Source organism: Neodiprion pinetum, chromosome 2, assembly GCF_021155775.2.
Source record: "Neodiprion pinetum isolate iyNeoPine1 chromosome 2, iyNeoPine1.2, whole genome shotgun sequence".
NCBI classification, from domain to species: domain Eukaryota; kingdom Metazoa; phylum Arthropoda; class Insecta; order Hymenoptera; family Diprionidae; genus Neodiprion; species Neodiprion pinetum.
The window spans coordinates 24,557,225-24,575,120 of record NC_060233.1 but is presented as its reverse complement, the minus strand read 5'-3'; the positions used below and the strand labels follow the sequence as shown (position 1 = coordinate 24,575,120).

General features: G+C 35.7%; 1 protein-coding gene across 9 annotated transcripts in view; it reads right to left on the bottom strand.

The window, feature by feature from the left end:
- Positions 1 to 17,896, bottom strand: part of sws (patatin like phospholipase domain containing sws) — a 29,470-nt gene that overhangs the window by 7,748 nt on the left and 3,826 nt on the right. For 4 of the 9 annotated variants that reach the window (XM_046609577.2, XM_046609578.2, XM_069133401.1 and 1 more), the window contains exons 4-12: positions 15,793 to 16,118; positions 14,181 to 14,541; positions 13,795 to 14,088; positions 12,409 to 12,788; positions 11,336 to 11,507; positions 10,884 to 11,264; positions 8,966 to 9,241; positions 8,683 to 8,869; positions 5,828 to 5,944 (exon numbers count right to left, since the gene is read on the bottom strand). In XM_046609577.2, coding sequence (XP_046465533.1) covers positions 5,828 to 5,944; positions 8,683 to 8,869; positions 8,966 to 9,241; positions 10,884 to 11,264; positions 11,336 to 11,507; positions 12,409 to 12,788; positions 13,795 to 14,088; positions 14,181 to 14,541; positions 15,793 to 16,118 — 2,494 coding nt within the window. Of the gene's footprint in view, positions 1 to 2,089; positions 2,458 to 4,210; positions 4,328 to 5,827; positions 5,945 to 8,682; positions 8,870 to 8,965; positions 9,242 to 10,883; positions 11,265 to 11,335; positions 11,508 to 12,408; positions 12,789 to 13,794; positions 14,089 to 14,180; positions 14,542 to 15,792; positions 16,119 to 17,896 lie in introns of those variants that run through there. The other 5 variants (XM_046609580.2, XM_069133402.1, XM_046609574.2 and 2 more) reach the window with 5 other exon arrangements.

Here is a 17,896-nt window from a genome sequence, read left to right as displayed (position 1 = left end):
AACCCGTAACAAAAGCTGTTTTTTCTTTATCTAGAGGATCCATTTCGACCTGCCAATATCCGCTCTGAAGATCTATGGTGCTGAACCAAGTTGCACCAGCTATCAGGTCGAGGGTCTCGTCGATTCTGGGTAGAGGGTAAGAATCTTTCTTCGTTATATCGTTCAGCTTCCTGTAATCGATACAAAATCGTTTGGATCCGTCCTTTTTGTTAACAAGGACGATTGGTGAAGCCCAGGGACTAGACGATGGCTCAATCACATCGTTCGCTAACATGTCTTCCACAAGCTTCTTCACCTCTTCTCGGGCGTTGAGAGCGAGTCTTCGAGGAGCTTGTTTAATTGGTGAACTCTCTCCGACGTCGATCTTGTGCTTGACAGAAGTACATCGGCCCTTATCACCACTATCTTTGGCAAAAGAATCTTTAAATTCTAGCAAAAGAGATTTAAACGATTCTTCCTGAGCTGAATTTAACGAAATCGAAGATTTCTCAACAAGGCTCCGTAAATGAAGAGGAAAATGTTGTTGCAAATCATCTTCCGACAGTTCTATTTCTCGAATTCTAGGAGGAGTCCAATAAATTCCATTCCTATTTGTACAAAGAGTTATTTCGCGATTGTTTGAAGCTAGTGAATTTCTCTTAGTCGAGATAACACAGTTATGAGCTGTAAGAAAGTCTATTCCCAAAATACCTTCATCCTCTATATCTGCTATAAAAACCTTATGTGGAGAGTCGATACACCCAAAAAGGTTAATTTGGACAGTAGCCTGTCTCAAAACCGGGGTCGTCTCTCCAGTGGCTGTTCGCAGAGAAAAAGAGGGAACAATCTGGTCATCGGATTTAAAGAGATCCGATCGAACTACGGTTACTTCCGCGCCCGTGTCTATTACCCACAGACAATCGACGCCATTAACAGTACCACGCGCGTAAAGACCAGACTGTCGCAGACTTCTAATTAAAAACTGTTCTCTAAGAGGGCTTCCACTACCAACAATCTGCGATGATTTCCGCCCTGACAAATCATCTGAAATTAGTTTTTTGGGTGAGTTCCTGTTGAAGAACTCAATTGAGGATTTGCTTCCCCTATTTCTATGTTTTTCTTACGCCAATTATACGAATTTGGATTCGAACCTTGCATCGGTTTTCCACTAATTTTCTTAATTAGAAAACAATGATTGGCGTCGTGACCTGTTTTTTTACAAAATATACAAGTCAAGCTAGTTTGACTTGTCACGACCACGTTTTTATTTATACGCTGGTTTTGTTGGTTTTGAAAAGAACCTCGATTTCTTGATTTAAAATTGTTACTGTTATTTCTATTTTTATAATTTTGAGGTTTTGACTCCTCCGAGTGTTCAAAACTTCGCCTTCTTGAGGCGTTTTCAGACACCTCAATCCGACGAAGCTTGCTCAGCCCAAAATATTGCTTTCTCATTGCCTCCACCTCGAGGGCTTTGGCTGTTGCCTCCCGCAAAGAAGTGAGGCCCGATGTTCCAACGGCCATTTTAATTTCTGGATCATTAATCGCATTCAAAAAAGCTTGCGTTGCTAATAAGTTTCGAGACGGTTCGTGGTCTGGCAAAGCTATACGAGAAAGCCGTTCAATGTCCTGACTAAGAGACGCGAGGTCTTCGTCTCGTCCTTGTCTTCTTGTCTGTAATTGTGCTGTGTACAGTTTTGTTAAGTGGTCATTTCCGTACCTCAACTTTAATGCAGAACTAAGTTTTTCATAATCAGAGATTTCTTCCTCAGACAACGCCGTTAAAACGTTCAAAGCCGGCGTTCGAAGACAGGAGGCAAGACTGTGGGCCCTCATGGCGGAGTCCCACTGATTATGTTTAGCAATTGTATTAAACTGGCGTTCATAATCTGCCCATGGTATTTTTCCGTCAAAAATTGGCGGTTTTAAAGGATAAAGAGGTTTCTCATTAATCTGAGAAGCAACCTCAGGAAATCTTGAATTATTTAATTGATTAAAATGAGAACATCGAGGTCGAGCTTGAGGCAAAGGCTCGGAAAAGCCAACCTCATTATTTACTCTCCTTCTACTAATTGGAGATTCAACTACTTCCCTAGTAAAAGGCACAGACCTTGAATCTCGAACATCCTGGATTCGTCCTGGATGTCGGACCTGTCGAACAGCGGAAACGGGAACAGGAGAAGGAACAGGAGAGAGAAGCGGCGTAACGACTCCGGAACCTCGTGGAGTGACAGCCGGTTCTCCTGAGCCATTCACCTGATGAACAGCCTGAAGAGCTGCCACAGTCGTCCGGAACAGTTCGTGTAGACTAGTTTCGGATCGTTCTTGTGCCTCTCTATCAAGCCTGCGCTGTTCCAGCTGTTGTTCCTGTTCTCTTCTTCGCTGTTCCAACTGTTGTTCTTGTTCTCTTTTTCGCTGCTCTTGTTGATCAAGAAGCAGCTGAAGAAGTTGCTGTTGTTGGCGCTCAGCAGCCTCTTGCTGTTGAGACATGATCTTCAGCAGATCAATTTGAGAGATTGTCGAAGGAATTGGAAGAGGGTCCACTGAAGGCGATGGAATTGTTTCAGGGACCCGCGGATTCTCCATAACAAAAGGTTCTTCTCCGCTACTTTCTCTTCTTCGTGAGCGCGTCAAACGACTGCTACTCATAATTAAAGTTCGCGCACTGAGTTGATTCAATTAATAAGAACTCAAGATCCCGCTTCTGACACCAATTGTAACGATTTAGGCGTTACGTTAATAAAATATGGATCCGCGAGTTTACTTATTATCAAATCAAAGGCGTGAACAAAAATATCGTGATAAATGCTTTTAATGCAATATACGTGTTTCTTGTTTAAAGTCTGAAACAAGACTGTTTTTACAATAATATCGGTTGGCGCAGCAACCTTATTCTTTTTAAAGACATAAGAGGTTTATAAACGTCTTTTATCTATGCTGACTACTAGATCATTAAAGAGGGGGCAAAACGGGTGATTTCACCCTTTGTAACAGTATTTTTGAGATTACAGAATCGTTAGTATTAACAGCCGTGCTTTTTTCAGCATTTGTCAGCCTAGAGCTTGACGATTTAGACTGTTAAAAGATTTATCGAAAATGTGTTGGGCGCAGAGGAAAGATTCTAAATTAGAATGATCAGAATTTTAAACTATGTCATACTTGCATACGAGTGCCAATGCCAATGAGAAAATGTAGTGATAAATTGGGAAAAGAGAGAAACTGACAGTGAAATAGCTATGATTCACGAATATAACTTACCATTGCTAAATTATGAACAAAATTGATAACTATCATTTGCACCTTAATTAACCAGTTTATGCGATTGGAATGATTGTTTTTGCATTCAATGGGTCCAAATTTTTGCTTTTTATTAAACATATACATATACAGGCTACAGGGTTTGAATCGAAAATGCGGAAAGAATAAAGATTGCGTTTAAAAAAACTTTTAGGAATGTTTGTCATGCCAATTATGGTGAACACCAATGAAATAATTTCTATACTGTGTAATAGAAATGATTTTGAGCAAATTCGACTAACAGAAGCTGAGGTATCGACAATTTCAGAATGGTGAAACTCTCAAGTTTTTGGTCTGATTCTAATATATTCCGGTATTTAACATTTTTTTTAACAGTTACGACCAGAATGAATAAATCCAGATAAGTGTAAATATTGTAAAACGGATTTTCGTCTACAATTAAAATTGCTCGTTATAACTATGCTGCAACAAAAATTGTCTTAAAAATTTTTTTCAAACAATCTGTGGTCATTTAATTAGCGAGCGAAATGAACCAAGACCCATGAGAATCTGATGAAAAAAAAGAGTGTATTCGTTTTTAATGTTCTAATTCTAAAAACTCTCAAACAGTCGATACCTCAGCTTGTATTCTTCGAATGTGCACAGATTCATCTGTATTGCATAGTACAGATATTGATTTATTCGTGTTCGTCATCATTAGCACAAATAACACTGCTGGAGATTTTTGAAATGATTTTCCTCTTTTCCCAACTTTAAATACAGACGGTATGATGGTATGCCCATCCATCCTCAATCGGACATAGTTGAGAGAGCAGTATTTACATAATACCGTAGAACAAATGTGATCAAATGGAAAGTGTAAAATTGTCGAAGGAAAAAAAAATTAAAAAATATGAAGAAAAATCAAAAACATGAACTAGCTAATTTGCAAATGTAATTTAAGAGTAATTAACTATCACGAAATACATGATACCTGGTACATTGTTAACGTAGCACCCGTCAACCAAAAGATGTCCGTCAGCTGGATCGCAAATAGGTGGAAAAATACCAGCTATGGACATGCTCGCCCGGCAGTACCTCCATAACAAGCCTGTCTCAAGGAAACTAACCTTTTCATGATCTGTTTTCTTACATTTATATATACATCTTTTGGCTACGGGAGCGAGCTCTAAAACCAATGTATATGAATGTACACTGGAGTTTGGCGATAACGACTAGCTATACATTTTGGTTCCACTTTGTGTTCAAGCAAGGGGAGAAATTCTCTTTGAAAATTTGTAAGTCTAACCATCAAAGGTTGATTATTATTAGCAACAGACGTAACTGCTTGAAAGATGATATGCTAAATAATCTGGTCGTATTCGATATCGCATAGCACAGATAGAATAGCTGTATGAGGTTGTACAGAGGTTTTACACAATTGTTAGCATGTTAGATTCTTCAAAGGAAGACAGTTTGATTCTGATTTTTGTTTTCAAGTTTTATAGAAGCTTGTATCCCATTTAAATCAAACACGTGGTTATATTCAACAGCGATAACAGGAACCTAGAAAAATGTTTCAAACAAAAGTTGCCTGCTTTTGATATATTAAAATGAGTATTGTTGAGTATTTTATTTGAAGATTATATTTAAATGAGGAGAATTTGGTTTTGGATATTGTTTAAATTGGTGTAAATTGCATTTCAACAGAAATTAAAGAGTCATCAGCTGGACCACTGAATCGAAAGTTAGAAAATAAAGAAAATCCACGTTAAAAATCTCCAGCAATGTTATTCATTGCAATGATGGTGAATACAGATCAGATGTTGAAACAACAACCATACTATGTAAAAGAAATGACTGTAAGTAAGTTCGAGTCACACAAGTTGAGATGTCAGAAAATTGGAAAAGGTATTTTCCATCTGATTCTAATGTTTATGGTCTCATTTTGCTCACTCCTCACAAATTATTCTGAAAAAAATTCGGGAAATCTTACATTACCGTACAACTGTAACGTAGAAATGTAATTGTTGACCAACATCTATTGTACCATCTTCAAATGAATCTATTGTTATTCGCTCTGGAGATAACTATTGATAAAATTCTTTTCGGGGTATCTATGGAGATCTTTTCCGTGGGCAATATAAAATAAAAATTATTAAAATAGGATCAAAAACACCAGAGTTTAATAATTTCGAATGGTTTAATTATAAAATCTTTCCTCAAATTGTTGATACCTTATTTTATGTCATTCGAAACTCATAAAAATCATTTCTATTATACAGTACGGATGTTTTGTCACTCGCTTTCAACATTATTCACTAAAATAACACTACTCCAGATTTTTCGAAAACGGTGTCTTGTATTTTTCTAAATTTCGATTCAGACCGTCAGGCTGATTCATTCTTAAGTAATACCTCGTAACAACAATGACTCTAAGTAGCGTCGTTCTCAAAAGCAGGTGACTAATGTTCGAACACTTTGCCGAACGCTTGTTACTTTTGAAAGTATTGCAGTGAATGTATGAAAATGTGAGACTCATTCATGCTTGTCTATTTTAAACATTATTTTCAATGAAATAGAAAAGAAGTTTTATTTTGTGTCGTGTTACCTGGTAAGTTGTTGACGTACCCGCCATCAAGGAGGAGGTGGCCATCGACAGGGTCGCACATCGGCGGCATATAACCCGATAATGACATCGAAGCCCGAATATAACGCCACAGCGATCCTGAATATGACAAACCAGTCATGTTATTTAACTATTTTCTTCACGACTTTTTTAATAGCTTTGTGAATTTTTGTAACATTCGGGGCTGGGATTGTCTCATGACAAATAAAATTCAATATCCAACAACCAATTGCCTCAATTCTCTGTTTTGTATTTCCTTTTCATTCGGTAAGATAAGCTTTTGCACCCAAATATGCTTAAATTTATTGTGTTCTACATATGAAAGTGAAATACAGTGAAACACAGACAATTATTCAATATGTGAACATAATTTCATGGCAGTATATCGAGTAGGTTGTGACATCAAATTCTACTTATCAACTGTCAGAAAGCGAACTTTTGTACTTGAAAACATTGTGCATATTTTTTTTTTTTTTCTTCTCAGATTAACTTGATGGATGGGTAACAGAAATTGGAGAGTACGTCAACAACAGTTATCCATAGAGCTCGCTCCTGCGTAATTGAGATAGTGGCGAGCCAGTTAGAAATGTACAACTTAAATATATTGTGTGGAAAAACATATAAATTAACAAATGTCCCAGATGCGTGATTTCAAATGTTAGTGATTTGGATTTAATAAAATAGAGAAAAAGAAAAAATTGATACATATTCATTGCTCAGGGCTAGAGTGAAAACGAAGATTAATACAAGGTTCAATTTTATTTCTGTTTTGCCCTGTTTTGATGATAAATGTGCTTAGAAGGTAGAGCCAGATTTGCGATGATTGACGAAGTCTTGACTTGCAGCAATGTTTAACATTCAATAGTAGAATTTTTGTACGTGCAATATAAAAAATCCAGGACATTTGTACAAAATGGTTTCGGTTAATTCTCTAAAATGCGATTAGCTAAGTGGTTACATGCAGTGGAAGACTCAAGCAAATTCCTATTGATTGAATAACACGTTCATACTGTTGTAATTATCGAATTAGAATATAATTTTTTTGATATCGCGTGTAGCCGAGAATTTTGACGAAGTTAATCTAAAATATGAATTTGTAAATTGTTTAAGTGTGTTCTATCCTTCGACTGCAGATACCCAGTTCAAAAGAATAATTTTGTCAAATATGAAAAGAAATTAAAATAATATCTAAAGAATGCATGATAATGTTTAGGAAGGAAAAGTTATTTATCTCTACTACGTATAACAAGTCTTGAGGAACAACTTTTCAAGTTGAGAAGCTTCTTTTTCCTTTTTTTTTAATCGTTTGGTATTTTCTCATTTGAAGATAAAATATATGATCATGTAAACTGCGCCAAACGTAAAACAACGAAAAGTTCAAACTATGGTGAAATATCACAAATATCACACAGCGTTACGGTGGGTATGTCAAGAAAAACGACGATTCCTTAAAATTCGAAAAAATTTCAAGTTCTGTGAGTATATAGGTTTTTTCTTCAAATTTTTCTAAATAGCGTGAAACCACTTGTCCAAATCTTAACTCATCGAGTACACATATCCAAATATTTGTGTCGTATTCTCAGGTACATATATGAGCCGATTAACCAACTTGTGTGCAGCTTTCTTTCTGCTAAGGAACTACCAAAAAACAAATTTTTTAGAAATTTTCAGTTCTATGCATACACGAAGGGAATGAAAAATAAAAAGTTCATATTTTTTTACGACAAAGCAAGTATTCCGGAGTGTATGCTTGAAATGTTTGCACCGGATTATAATTCAATCGGGATGGATATTCCACAGATCTCGAATTTTCTAAACACATATTGTATTCCTATATATATTTATACGGATTCAATTATAATCCCATTTTCATCCCAGTGTGAAAAAACAAGGAGAAAGGCGAAAAAAATAAACAATTTTTTCGTCTTTTACATATATAGGACTGAAAATGTTGAAAAAAGTTGTTTTCTGGTATTTTCTGAAATTTTACTTCAAAATATATTTCACATTTGGATGAGATTTATTTACTGCAAAAAATACACAGGGTCGTATTTTTTAAAATTCGATAACGTGTTTCTTATAGCGATGACCACTAAGCTAAAAATAATCGATGCATCGATTAATTGAGACTCAAAAAAATAATTCAACACGCCTCGACTTTATTTGTAAAATTTAATGGATTAATCGATTATTTCGTGATTTTTGGAAACGATGCATATTTTGTAAATTTCAATATATAGTCTTAATAGTGGAAGAGTTTATTGATAATTCATAGTTTCATCCAAAATATTTTTCAATTTCAGGTGAAAATATTCATTTATCTTTCACTATTATATCAAATAGGTACTTAGTAAGTAGGACAATGATAATGATTGATACTTTAATTACGTAAATTGATATTGTATTGCGTCATTTATGGAAGTAAAAAACAAAAAATGATTTTGAGGGAAAATAATCGATTATATTACATTAATCGGGAAAGAATGATCGATTATTTTTGGTGATTCTTGGTTTCTTGTAAGCAGTACAGTGTGAAGGTTTAAAAATTAAAGAATTTTTATATCCTAGTATGCACTATAACATACCATAATTGCGGCCTGGTCAAAATTTTTATTCCAAAAATTCGTTAGATCGGCCCATACATATGTACGTATGTACATATTACAGGAAAAATTTTGATAAGAAATTAGCTTAAATTTCAACATGGACAAGATGACTTGAAAACTGAAGGAAAAAGAATATGGACTTAGCGTGCATGTAAGAATTGTAGCAGAGGATTGTAAGAACAAGAGAAACGAAACGAGTAAATAAAGAGTGATCAAAGCCAGTTTACCGACCGTGTGTGTGCGTGCGCATAGAAGATGCAGTGATGTCAGTCGTGATGGTAAAATACGGAAGCCATAAATCCTCGATATACACATCTCCAAAAGTCCCTTGAATAGTTGCGTTAAAATCTCTTCCCGAAAACATTGATGTCATCGGATATGTTAGATCCAGTATTTGCCTCCACCATTGGGTCATTTTCTACATTCAGAAGACAAAGATTTCACCTTTTGTCACAATATTCAACCTAACATTGTAACTACCGTAAGAGGGGGTGTGTGATCAATTTTACATTACCTTCGACCATTCTCGGGCCTTTTGGGTTGTCGTGGTAATGTTCTTTTCCATACACCATAAAGCACCCATGAAAGCTCCTATGCTGACACCGCCAACCATGTCAATGGGGATGCCCGCCTCCAGAATGGCCTTCAACATTCCTATATGAGCAGCACCTCGAGCTCCTCCACCACCCAGAACCAAGCCTACAGAAGTTCCAGTGAGCCATCGTGCAAGTCTGCTGAAATCACTGTGCACGTTTGGTTCTGACGTCAGCACTTTTGAGTAGAGTTCATTCTGTAAGTAGAAAATAAAAACGTGCTTATAGTGTAAATCAGGGAGCTAGGATTATTACAAAGCATTAAGATTGGTCAATCACAGTATACTCGATATAGCTAACTATGAAAATTATCTGCTTTCGTTGATAATATTGAGAATCTGACACTAATTAAAAAAAAGTGGTTAATCTGGCAGACCTCGATCGGCTAGCCAACACGCTATCTGCTCGGATGGGTCTCGAGCTCAGAAAACAATATTAAACTACAGACTTTTTTCAAATTTGGTATTTAAGTAACTTGAACTACTAAACCCATCACATCTAATATCTGATCAGTTCTAGATTAATAAGAACTGCATTCGTTAATACCCAATTCATAAAAAATCCGTTGCTCTGTTCATGATATATGATAATGATATAATAATAATAATAACAGAAAATATAAGAAGAGCCACGTTGAATTGGACCAAATTATCAAAATGCGTTGATCCATTTTTGAGATACCATGGATTGAATTATTAGAAAGTAATTTTTTTATTTGAAAAACTCAAATACTGCTGGGCCAATGAAATCTGACATCTAATAAGTCCTAAGCTTAGAAAACCCACATTAATTTCGGCCAAAATCATAAGAATTCGTTCATTCATTCTGAAGATATCGTTGGATGGATAACAAATTGATTACACATACGTCCAGCGTCTACCTCAAAATGGTCAAAGGTGATTCGGTAGACCTCAAAACTTCGAGATTTAGTGAAAACAGCCTTTGATTTTTAGAGCGATTACAATAATTTCCCATCATTGGAAAGCCAGAATTAAAAAAAAAAAGTAGTTTTAACGAACACATATTATCCAGATTCTCACAAAGTTTCAAGATTTGTACACTCAAGGTTATGTAGTTTTTGTTCCTATATTAAATAATGAAACGAACGGAAAGGGTTCAAATTTCGACGGTGCATCGCTCTTTTGTAGCGGAATTCAGGAAAGTTGCTAGTATCTCGAAAATCGTAAAAAAATGTGCGGTTTTTTGACACGGTTGTTACTATTCCCACATTTCCCGGATTTCAGAGACGAGAACAACTTAAATAAAAGGTGCTCTAACGATAACGGCCTACCAAAGAAAGCTCAGGTTTACGAAATTATTGTAATTCCTAGTTCTCGTCTAGCGACCTCGATATTACATGAAAACAGTCCCTCGATACTCATTTTACTCCTAATTTTTTCCGGAATTGCGCAAAGTATCTCAGCTGTGCACTTTTTGGCCTCTGAAATCCGGGAAATGAGAGAATAGTAACATGTGCCAACAAACCGTACATTTTTAAACTACTTTCGGGATATGAGTAACTTTCCTGGATTTTGCTACAAAAAGGCGCTGCACCGTCGAAATTTGAACCCTTATCCTTCGTTTGATTATTTAATATAGGAACAAAAAGGGTGAGTTTGCTTTGTCGGTAGTGGTAAAAGTACTACATGACTTTAACGAAGATTTATTATCGCAAATAGTAACTGTAAAGGAACACGCTGAATTTTAGTTTAGCGATGCAGCAAAATATGAGTTTTCCGCTGTTCATTACGCAGATAAAATTGAGTATCTAGTATCAATAAAAACGATTGATCGTTACTTCCATTCCGCGAACTGCAATGCCCTTGAAAACCAACTTACAATGCGATATTGAGATTTTCTGGTGAACATCCGTTTCGGGCATTGTATGTGGTGATGACTTGAGACCCAGGATCGCATGTTGAGCCATTGAACAGTGTTACTGGGTCGTTGGCCGCTCTGTTCTCTGTGGAGTAGCACCAATTCTTTCTGAGTACGCATAGCAAGTCTCTCAACTTCACGTTCAATCCGACCTAAGCTTGGCGGCTTCTCGCCTAAGCCAACTATGAGTATGCAATCGGCTTGTCGGACGCAGCGTTGAGTCCAAAGTGTGTAGCTCGAATCGCATTGATACAATGAAATGCGATGCTGGTCCTCCTGCTGCGCCAGCCACGATGTTAACCGATACTCGTTAGCCGACTCCATTATGGAAGCACCCAATGTCTGTAAGCCGTGATAAATGAATAAGGTATGTAAGTAAAGTAGTGAGAGTGGAATCAAAGCTTTGAAACCACCTTTCGAACAACATCAGACGTCAGGCGTACGCATGGTCCGATCGAGCACAGCGAGTGGTATAATTCGAAGGTGAAAGCAGTGAGTGGAACGTCTTCTGAAATTGGAACTATCGCTACTGTTGAAAAGTTCACTTGAGATGGTCTTGCATCCACCGTTGCAGCTGTCCGTCTCCTAAAAAATGTAAAAAACTTGCGTGTAGTTGAAAATTACGTGGGTCATCTCATACAAAATCGAACAAACTTTTCTCTAACTACATTCTACATCTCACCCTTTTTACACAATCTCGTAAATATTAAAGGATCAGCTACGAAATCGTTCAAATTTTTCGAATAAAGTTCAATCATCAATGAATCAGTCAACCACCAATTAAATGATATTACCTTAACATATAATATATTATAACTCAATTTTTGGATACCATTTCCTAGCTACCAAGAAAGTAGTTGAAATTTTTTGTTCACATTCAATGTTGAATCGTGTGTCATAATCATAATGTACCCATAAATATGGGGTAAAAGTGTAGTAAAATTTCACAGCGACAGGTATATTATTACTTGCAAGTTCTGAACGACTTGTCCGGTCGATTTGAAATTTATGGATGCTTTGTAGAATTGGAAAAGACATCCTGTGTATAAATACCCAGATAGATTAGGGCACTTTTACATTACACTTCGCGTTACACACGATTTACGCAGATTGTCGGTAAAAAACATTACTTTGTTTTCAAACAGAGATGGAAAACTCCATACGGAGCTGCAAAGCTTTGATGCAAGAACTTCTACAGAATTTACCTACCCAGATTACAAGTAACGATCATATATATTAATATAATATGTAGATTATATTAATGATCGCAGAATCACTAAAATACAATTTTGCCAATTGGCATAACAATGAAACTGTCAATTTAGGAAGACTGAAAATAATTCGTGGCTGATTTTTTTAAACACATGTTCGATTGGATCTGAACGCAAGGGGCAAGAGAATGGAAAGTGTTCACGGAAATTGACCGTATGATTCGATCTGGTAAGCTGAATACAGTAGCTATTACATTTATATTGAAAAAACTAACGTTACTCCGTTTGACACTGTATTGGATTGGGAACGTTTCCAAGAGCCGAGTATGCGATGACCGAGTAAGTTGATCAACCGTGTTACAACGATGGGAAATCTGAGTTTGATGGCATTGAAGAGGCCTTCGGGGAGTTTGGCGAGTTCCGAATCTCGGACAGCCATTACAGTCGTGGATCTTGCAGTCTGAGTAACCATTTCGACTATCCCAACCAAATCCCCCTTTCCATACTCTGCGACCAGCTCCTTTTTTCCATCTGCATAAGTGATCACAGACCTCAGACGTCCGCTCAATACAATGAACGTTGAGTCGGATTCGGCACCTTGCCGATACAAAGCCCTACCACTTTCCAGGAATAGCCAATCCAGGGCAAAGTCTACCTGTATGATTATTTTCATATTAGTTTCATATAAATAGCTCATATTAATCCCAGGATCCCTGTTTTGCGATCGTTAACCCTTTAATTCACACTGGGACACTAATCCCACTTTTTTTTTGCAGTTTTTATTTATCAAACTACTATTTTGGTAAGAACTCTCGAATTTTTCCACATGACCCCTGAAATATTTCTAAGTGTGAAGAACATATAACATTTATTCATTTATTTATTGCAAAAATAGCACATATAAAAAATTATCGAAATTTGTCAGTTTCTACGAAAAAGAGAATTTTCTGCTAGTCTACCATGAAAATCCGAATGCCATTTTTTACACAAGCTTAATACAAAACAAAAAATTCTCTTATTGTTGTTTTTACTTGTCTGCCATATTGGATCCACCATTTTGAATTTTCAAATTTCGAGTTCTGATTCGTAATCAGCGACCTTTTGGGGTCCCCCATGTATGCAAAGTTTAAGTGAATCGCATGGAATTAAAAATGTAAACATGCAAGAGTTAAGGATGAACGTGTTGCACCATTTGAATTAAAATTTATGGCAAAGGAAAAAACAGATCAAACAATCTCTAGCAATGTTAATAGGGAACTTGCATGTTTTTTAATTTTAATTTTATTCGAAAGTAGAACGAAAAATAATGAATTCCCCAAGACAGTTTTTTTTTTACGCGCCATATTAACGCCAGAAAATAATTTTTTGTCCTCTAAATTTTCTCGGCAAATTTGAATCGGCAGCCATTTTGCTGGACTCCTCTATCAGCGAAGAAAGAAAAATTAGTGTAAAAGAAAAAATTATTGCAGCGTTAATGTTGCTCGAAAAAAGAAACTGTCTTGGGAAATTCATTATTTTTCATCCTACTTTCGAGTCCAATAGAGGAATATAGAGATTTCAGATGTATGCAGGTTCCCTATTGCATGAAGTTAACCCGCCTTATATTGATCTATGCATCCACTGATTGGTCTTTGTAGACTCATATATCATCTGGTACTCACCTGCCTAACGAAGGGGCTGAGTCGCCTGACCACGGTGTTGGCAACGTGAAGAACCACTGTAGGCTTCTCTCGCATGATTGCAAAGAACGTGTTTTTAGAGAGCAAGGCAATGCGGCTCAGATTTTTCGCCCTAATTGTGTAAAACGACGGCTCTCCTGTCAGCACGGCTAGGCCACCGACTATTTCCCCAGGGTGTGTACTGAACATGTGAACTTCTTGGTCAGCATCTCTGCCTTCAGTGACACGCTGACTGACGATTAGAGATCCTGAGATGACATAAACCAGTGCAACATCCTAAATCAGATCACAGTGTGTTATTAGAAATTGTGGAATCAAAAAGTGTAGGATTCAATTTTTGGAATAAAACATCAGAACTAGAAACCTGCCTTGTGCGATTCTTCTTTCATGACGTAAGTACCTCCTGGAATCTCCCGAATTTGGACTTTTCCATCTTTAAGAATGGTGTCGTCTTCTAGTCCCAATTCTCGCACAAACGCATCCGTCGCCAACTGAATCAACTGCTGTTCATCCATATGTTGTTGATGCGATCCGTCGTTGGTTGGACGTTTTCTATTAGCACTACCACTGCCGGAATGCATGAGATCCGGTGCAGCACCTTGGGAATTTTGTTGATTCGGCATCGGCAGAGTTGGCCAATGCGAATCGCACTCTGGCACCATATCTGGGGTATTTTGATTCAGAAGAGGACTGGAACTTTGGTACTTCCAGTCTGAAGTATTCTTTGACCTATTCATTTATACTTTCTTAACTTATCTTAAAAAACGGCTTGTTTCTTCAGTAGCATCATTTTTAAAAGCTTCGCAATTTATGCTTGCCATCAAATATTTCAAATCTTCAACCCTTTGAAGCATATATTTTTCCTTAAAGTTAAATTCTTTGAAGCTGGGTTTATAAAGGTTCTCGAGGTCGCTGATTTCAAAAAGTGGGGTCAGATCAGAGAAATTATCAAAATTTTTAATATTTTATATTTTGGGACATTTTTAGGAAAAAGTAAAAAAAAAAAAACGAAAAATCAATTGCGGCAGTTCTTACGCATAAGCTACGTGGCTCAAATTTTAAGCGATTATTTTTTAGGTCCCAAACAGGAATTTTATCGGGTAGCGTTAAGAAAAATCCCAAATTTTTTTTTTGAAACACTAATATGTATACCCGATAAAAATATATATATATATTTCAACGTTAATATGTATGTCAAATTTTAATATATATGTATGTACTGTTTTTATGTAAAGGTGTTGTTTATGATCTCGTCCCAAAAAACCCACGTTTCGATTATCCGAACTTTTGATTATCCGAACTAGTTTCGGTCCCAATTGGTACGGATAATCGAGGTTCTACTGCAATTTAGTTGCATTACAAACTAATTTGAAAACACTTCATTTTAGTTGTAAAGACCTTATTGTATTAACAACATCAGAGAAATCTCATTATTATATCATTATTTCTCCAGCAAATTATAATGCTTTTCTGATAAACTTTTGTAAACAATAGTTCATTTTATTAGTAAATGAATTCTTGACAAATCATTCATATGAGTTTTGGATAGCAATAATACATGCTGAATTGCTGAATCATTAGTTTATCATTTACAAATTTTAACGATTGTGCATAGTCGATATTTTTTTCTTTCTAACAATTGACAAACTCATAAAAAAAGCTATCATAGACGATTTATAGGGAGTTCATTTCTGCACAGAATAAATTATTTTGTATTCGAATCGGAAGTACTATACTTTTCATAGAAATAGTAGTCAAGTAATTAGATTTCGTTGTTAACAACAAGGTGTTTACAATTGAAATTTAGTGTCAAAAAACTTTTTCTGATTCTCAAGAAGATTTTCTTTTTTTTAGCATATTCAACGGAACTAGCTTCAGTTAACTTTTTTAAAGCTTCGTTTTGTGATTTTTGGGTATAGTTTTTACTTAATTGTATGTCATAAACATCCTTGAAAAGGAAGAAAGGGGAAAATTTCTTACCGACGACTAGAGGCAATAGGAATTGGCTGGGATATCAGTCCCGAGCAATCTCGATGAAAAATATTAGATCCCGCCACCGGTGGCTCCATGTGTCCCGAGACGGTGTTGGGATTAGTATCCAAACCCTGTCCAGTAAAATTTTCCCTAGTTCTAGAACGAACTGGAGAACCAGAAAATGGGCTCTGCTTCTTTTTCTGCATTCCTGGATTCACCAGCTCTGCTGACAGGCCCAGGTACTGATGCAACGCGGTAAACGTGACGCGTTGTAAACGAACCATTATGACTTGGATGACTCGAATGAATGCGTCTGGGTAGTCTTGAAATACCTGCGAAATATCAATACAAATTCTTATTACAAAGGCAGAATTGAGCTAATGAAAAGTTCTGTTATATGTAGATTTATAGTTTCAATCACGTTCACTATAAGTAAATATCTTTTTAAACACAAGCGCAAAGTGGAGTGCTTCTTGTATTTTAGCGATGTCCTTTTCGCTAAAAACAAGTGATACATCAATTAATCGAGGCCAAAAAAATAATCAAACACGACTCGTTTGAATTGGTCAAAATGAATCGATTAATCGAACATTTTGTATTTTTTTGAAACGGTACATTTGAAACCAAAATTTTGGCGGAACAGTTTTTTGATAACTTATAGTTCCATTCAAAATATTTTTCAATTTCAAGTGATATATTATCTTTCAATATTTATCTTTCACTTGTTATATCAAATAGGTACTAAGTAACCAAAGCTATGATAATATTTGATACTTTAGTCATATAAATTGATATTGTATCGCATTGTTCGTGGGAGTAAAAAACAAAAATCTATTGTGAGGAAAAATAATCGAGTCGATCGATTAATCAAATATACTCGATTAATTGGGAACATTCAGTATGTATTTGTCTTCACAGAAAACGTGGCTTCAAAGAAAAAAAATATCTCCGACTTGAAAACATGTTTTATTGATTACACCACTGTTTTCGATACATTTGCCAAATGCATCCATGTGTATGAAGGAAGTGTTGTATCCTGAATGCTGAGAAAATGGCTTTATCGATTTGGACGAACGTTTAGTGTGAAATTAAGTATTAGGTCAAGCTGATTCGACAAACTTTCCAAGCATCTACCACTGTAGATTGCCAAATAGCGAATTTTCGAAGTGTCCAGTAATTATTTCGTATATTGTAAATTACAGAGGGATGGCTTGAACAATTTGGACCAAGTTTTAGTGACATATCAAATATTGAACATAGACGTGTCACAGAAGTTTTGAAACTTCTACCACTTCCGCTTACATACATCTTGTTTTCCAAATAAACGGCCAGATCATTTTGAATAAAATTTGGGGGTAACATAAACTATTCGATGGAGATGCAACACAACTTTTTAGAATATCTCTTGACATATTAATTCTCAAAATTTTCCTACAATTTTCCTAGATTTTGAAATATGAACTTTCATATTTAACTCAGGTATTATAATTCAGTGTTACTTATTTAGATGTAATTAATTCCAAAATATTGTACTTAATTCTGCAAACTGTTTTTTTTTTTCATGCACACATTTTTCTTTTTTCGTATCATTCAACACTTAAAAATTCTTCCCGCAAGAGAAATTTGCCTCGGTCTCGCATATTTGAGCATCTAACAGACTAAACTTAGCCACTAGGGAGAAAAAATTAAGAGGCAAAAAATGATAGATTTTCGATTAAATCGATTATTGTATCCCGATTAACCGAGTATAATAAATTATTTTTCAAACTCGTTTAATCGACCGACTCGATTATTTATCAATTTATTGAATTAAAGTATCAATTGTTATCATTGTCTTACTTATTAAGTACTTATTTGATATAATGTTTGAAAGATAAACGAATATTTTCACCTGAAATTGAAAAATATTTTAAAAAAAATTATAAATTATCAAAAAGGATTTACACTATTAACAGTACACACTGAAAATTACGCAATTTTGGTTTCATACGCGCTATTTAAAAAAAAAAGCGAAACAATCAATTAATTTTTACCACCTCAATTGAGTGGTGTTCGATTATTTTTTTGGATTCGATTAATCGATGCATCAATTATTTTTAGCTTAGTAGTC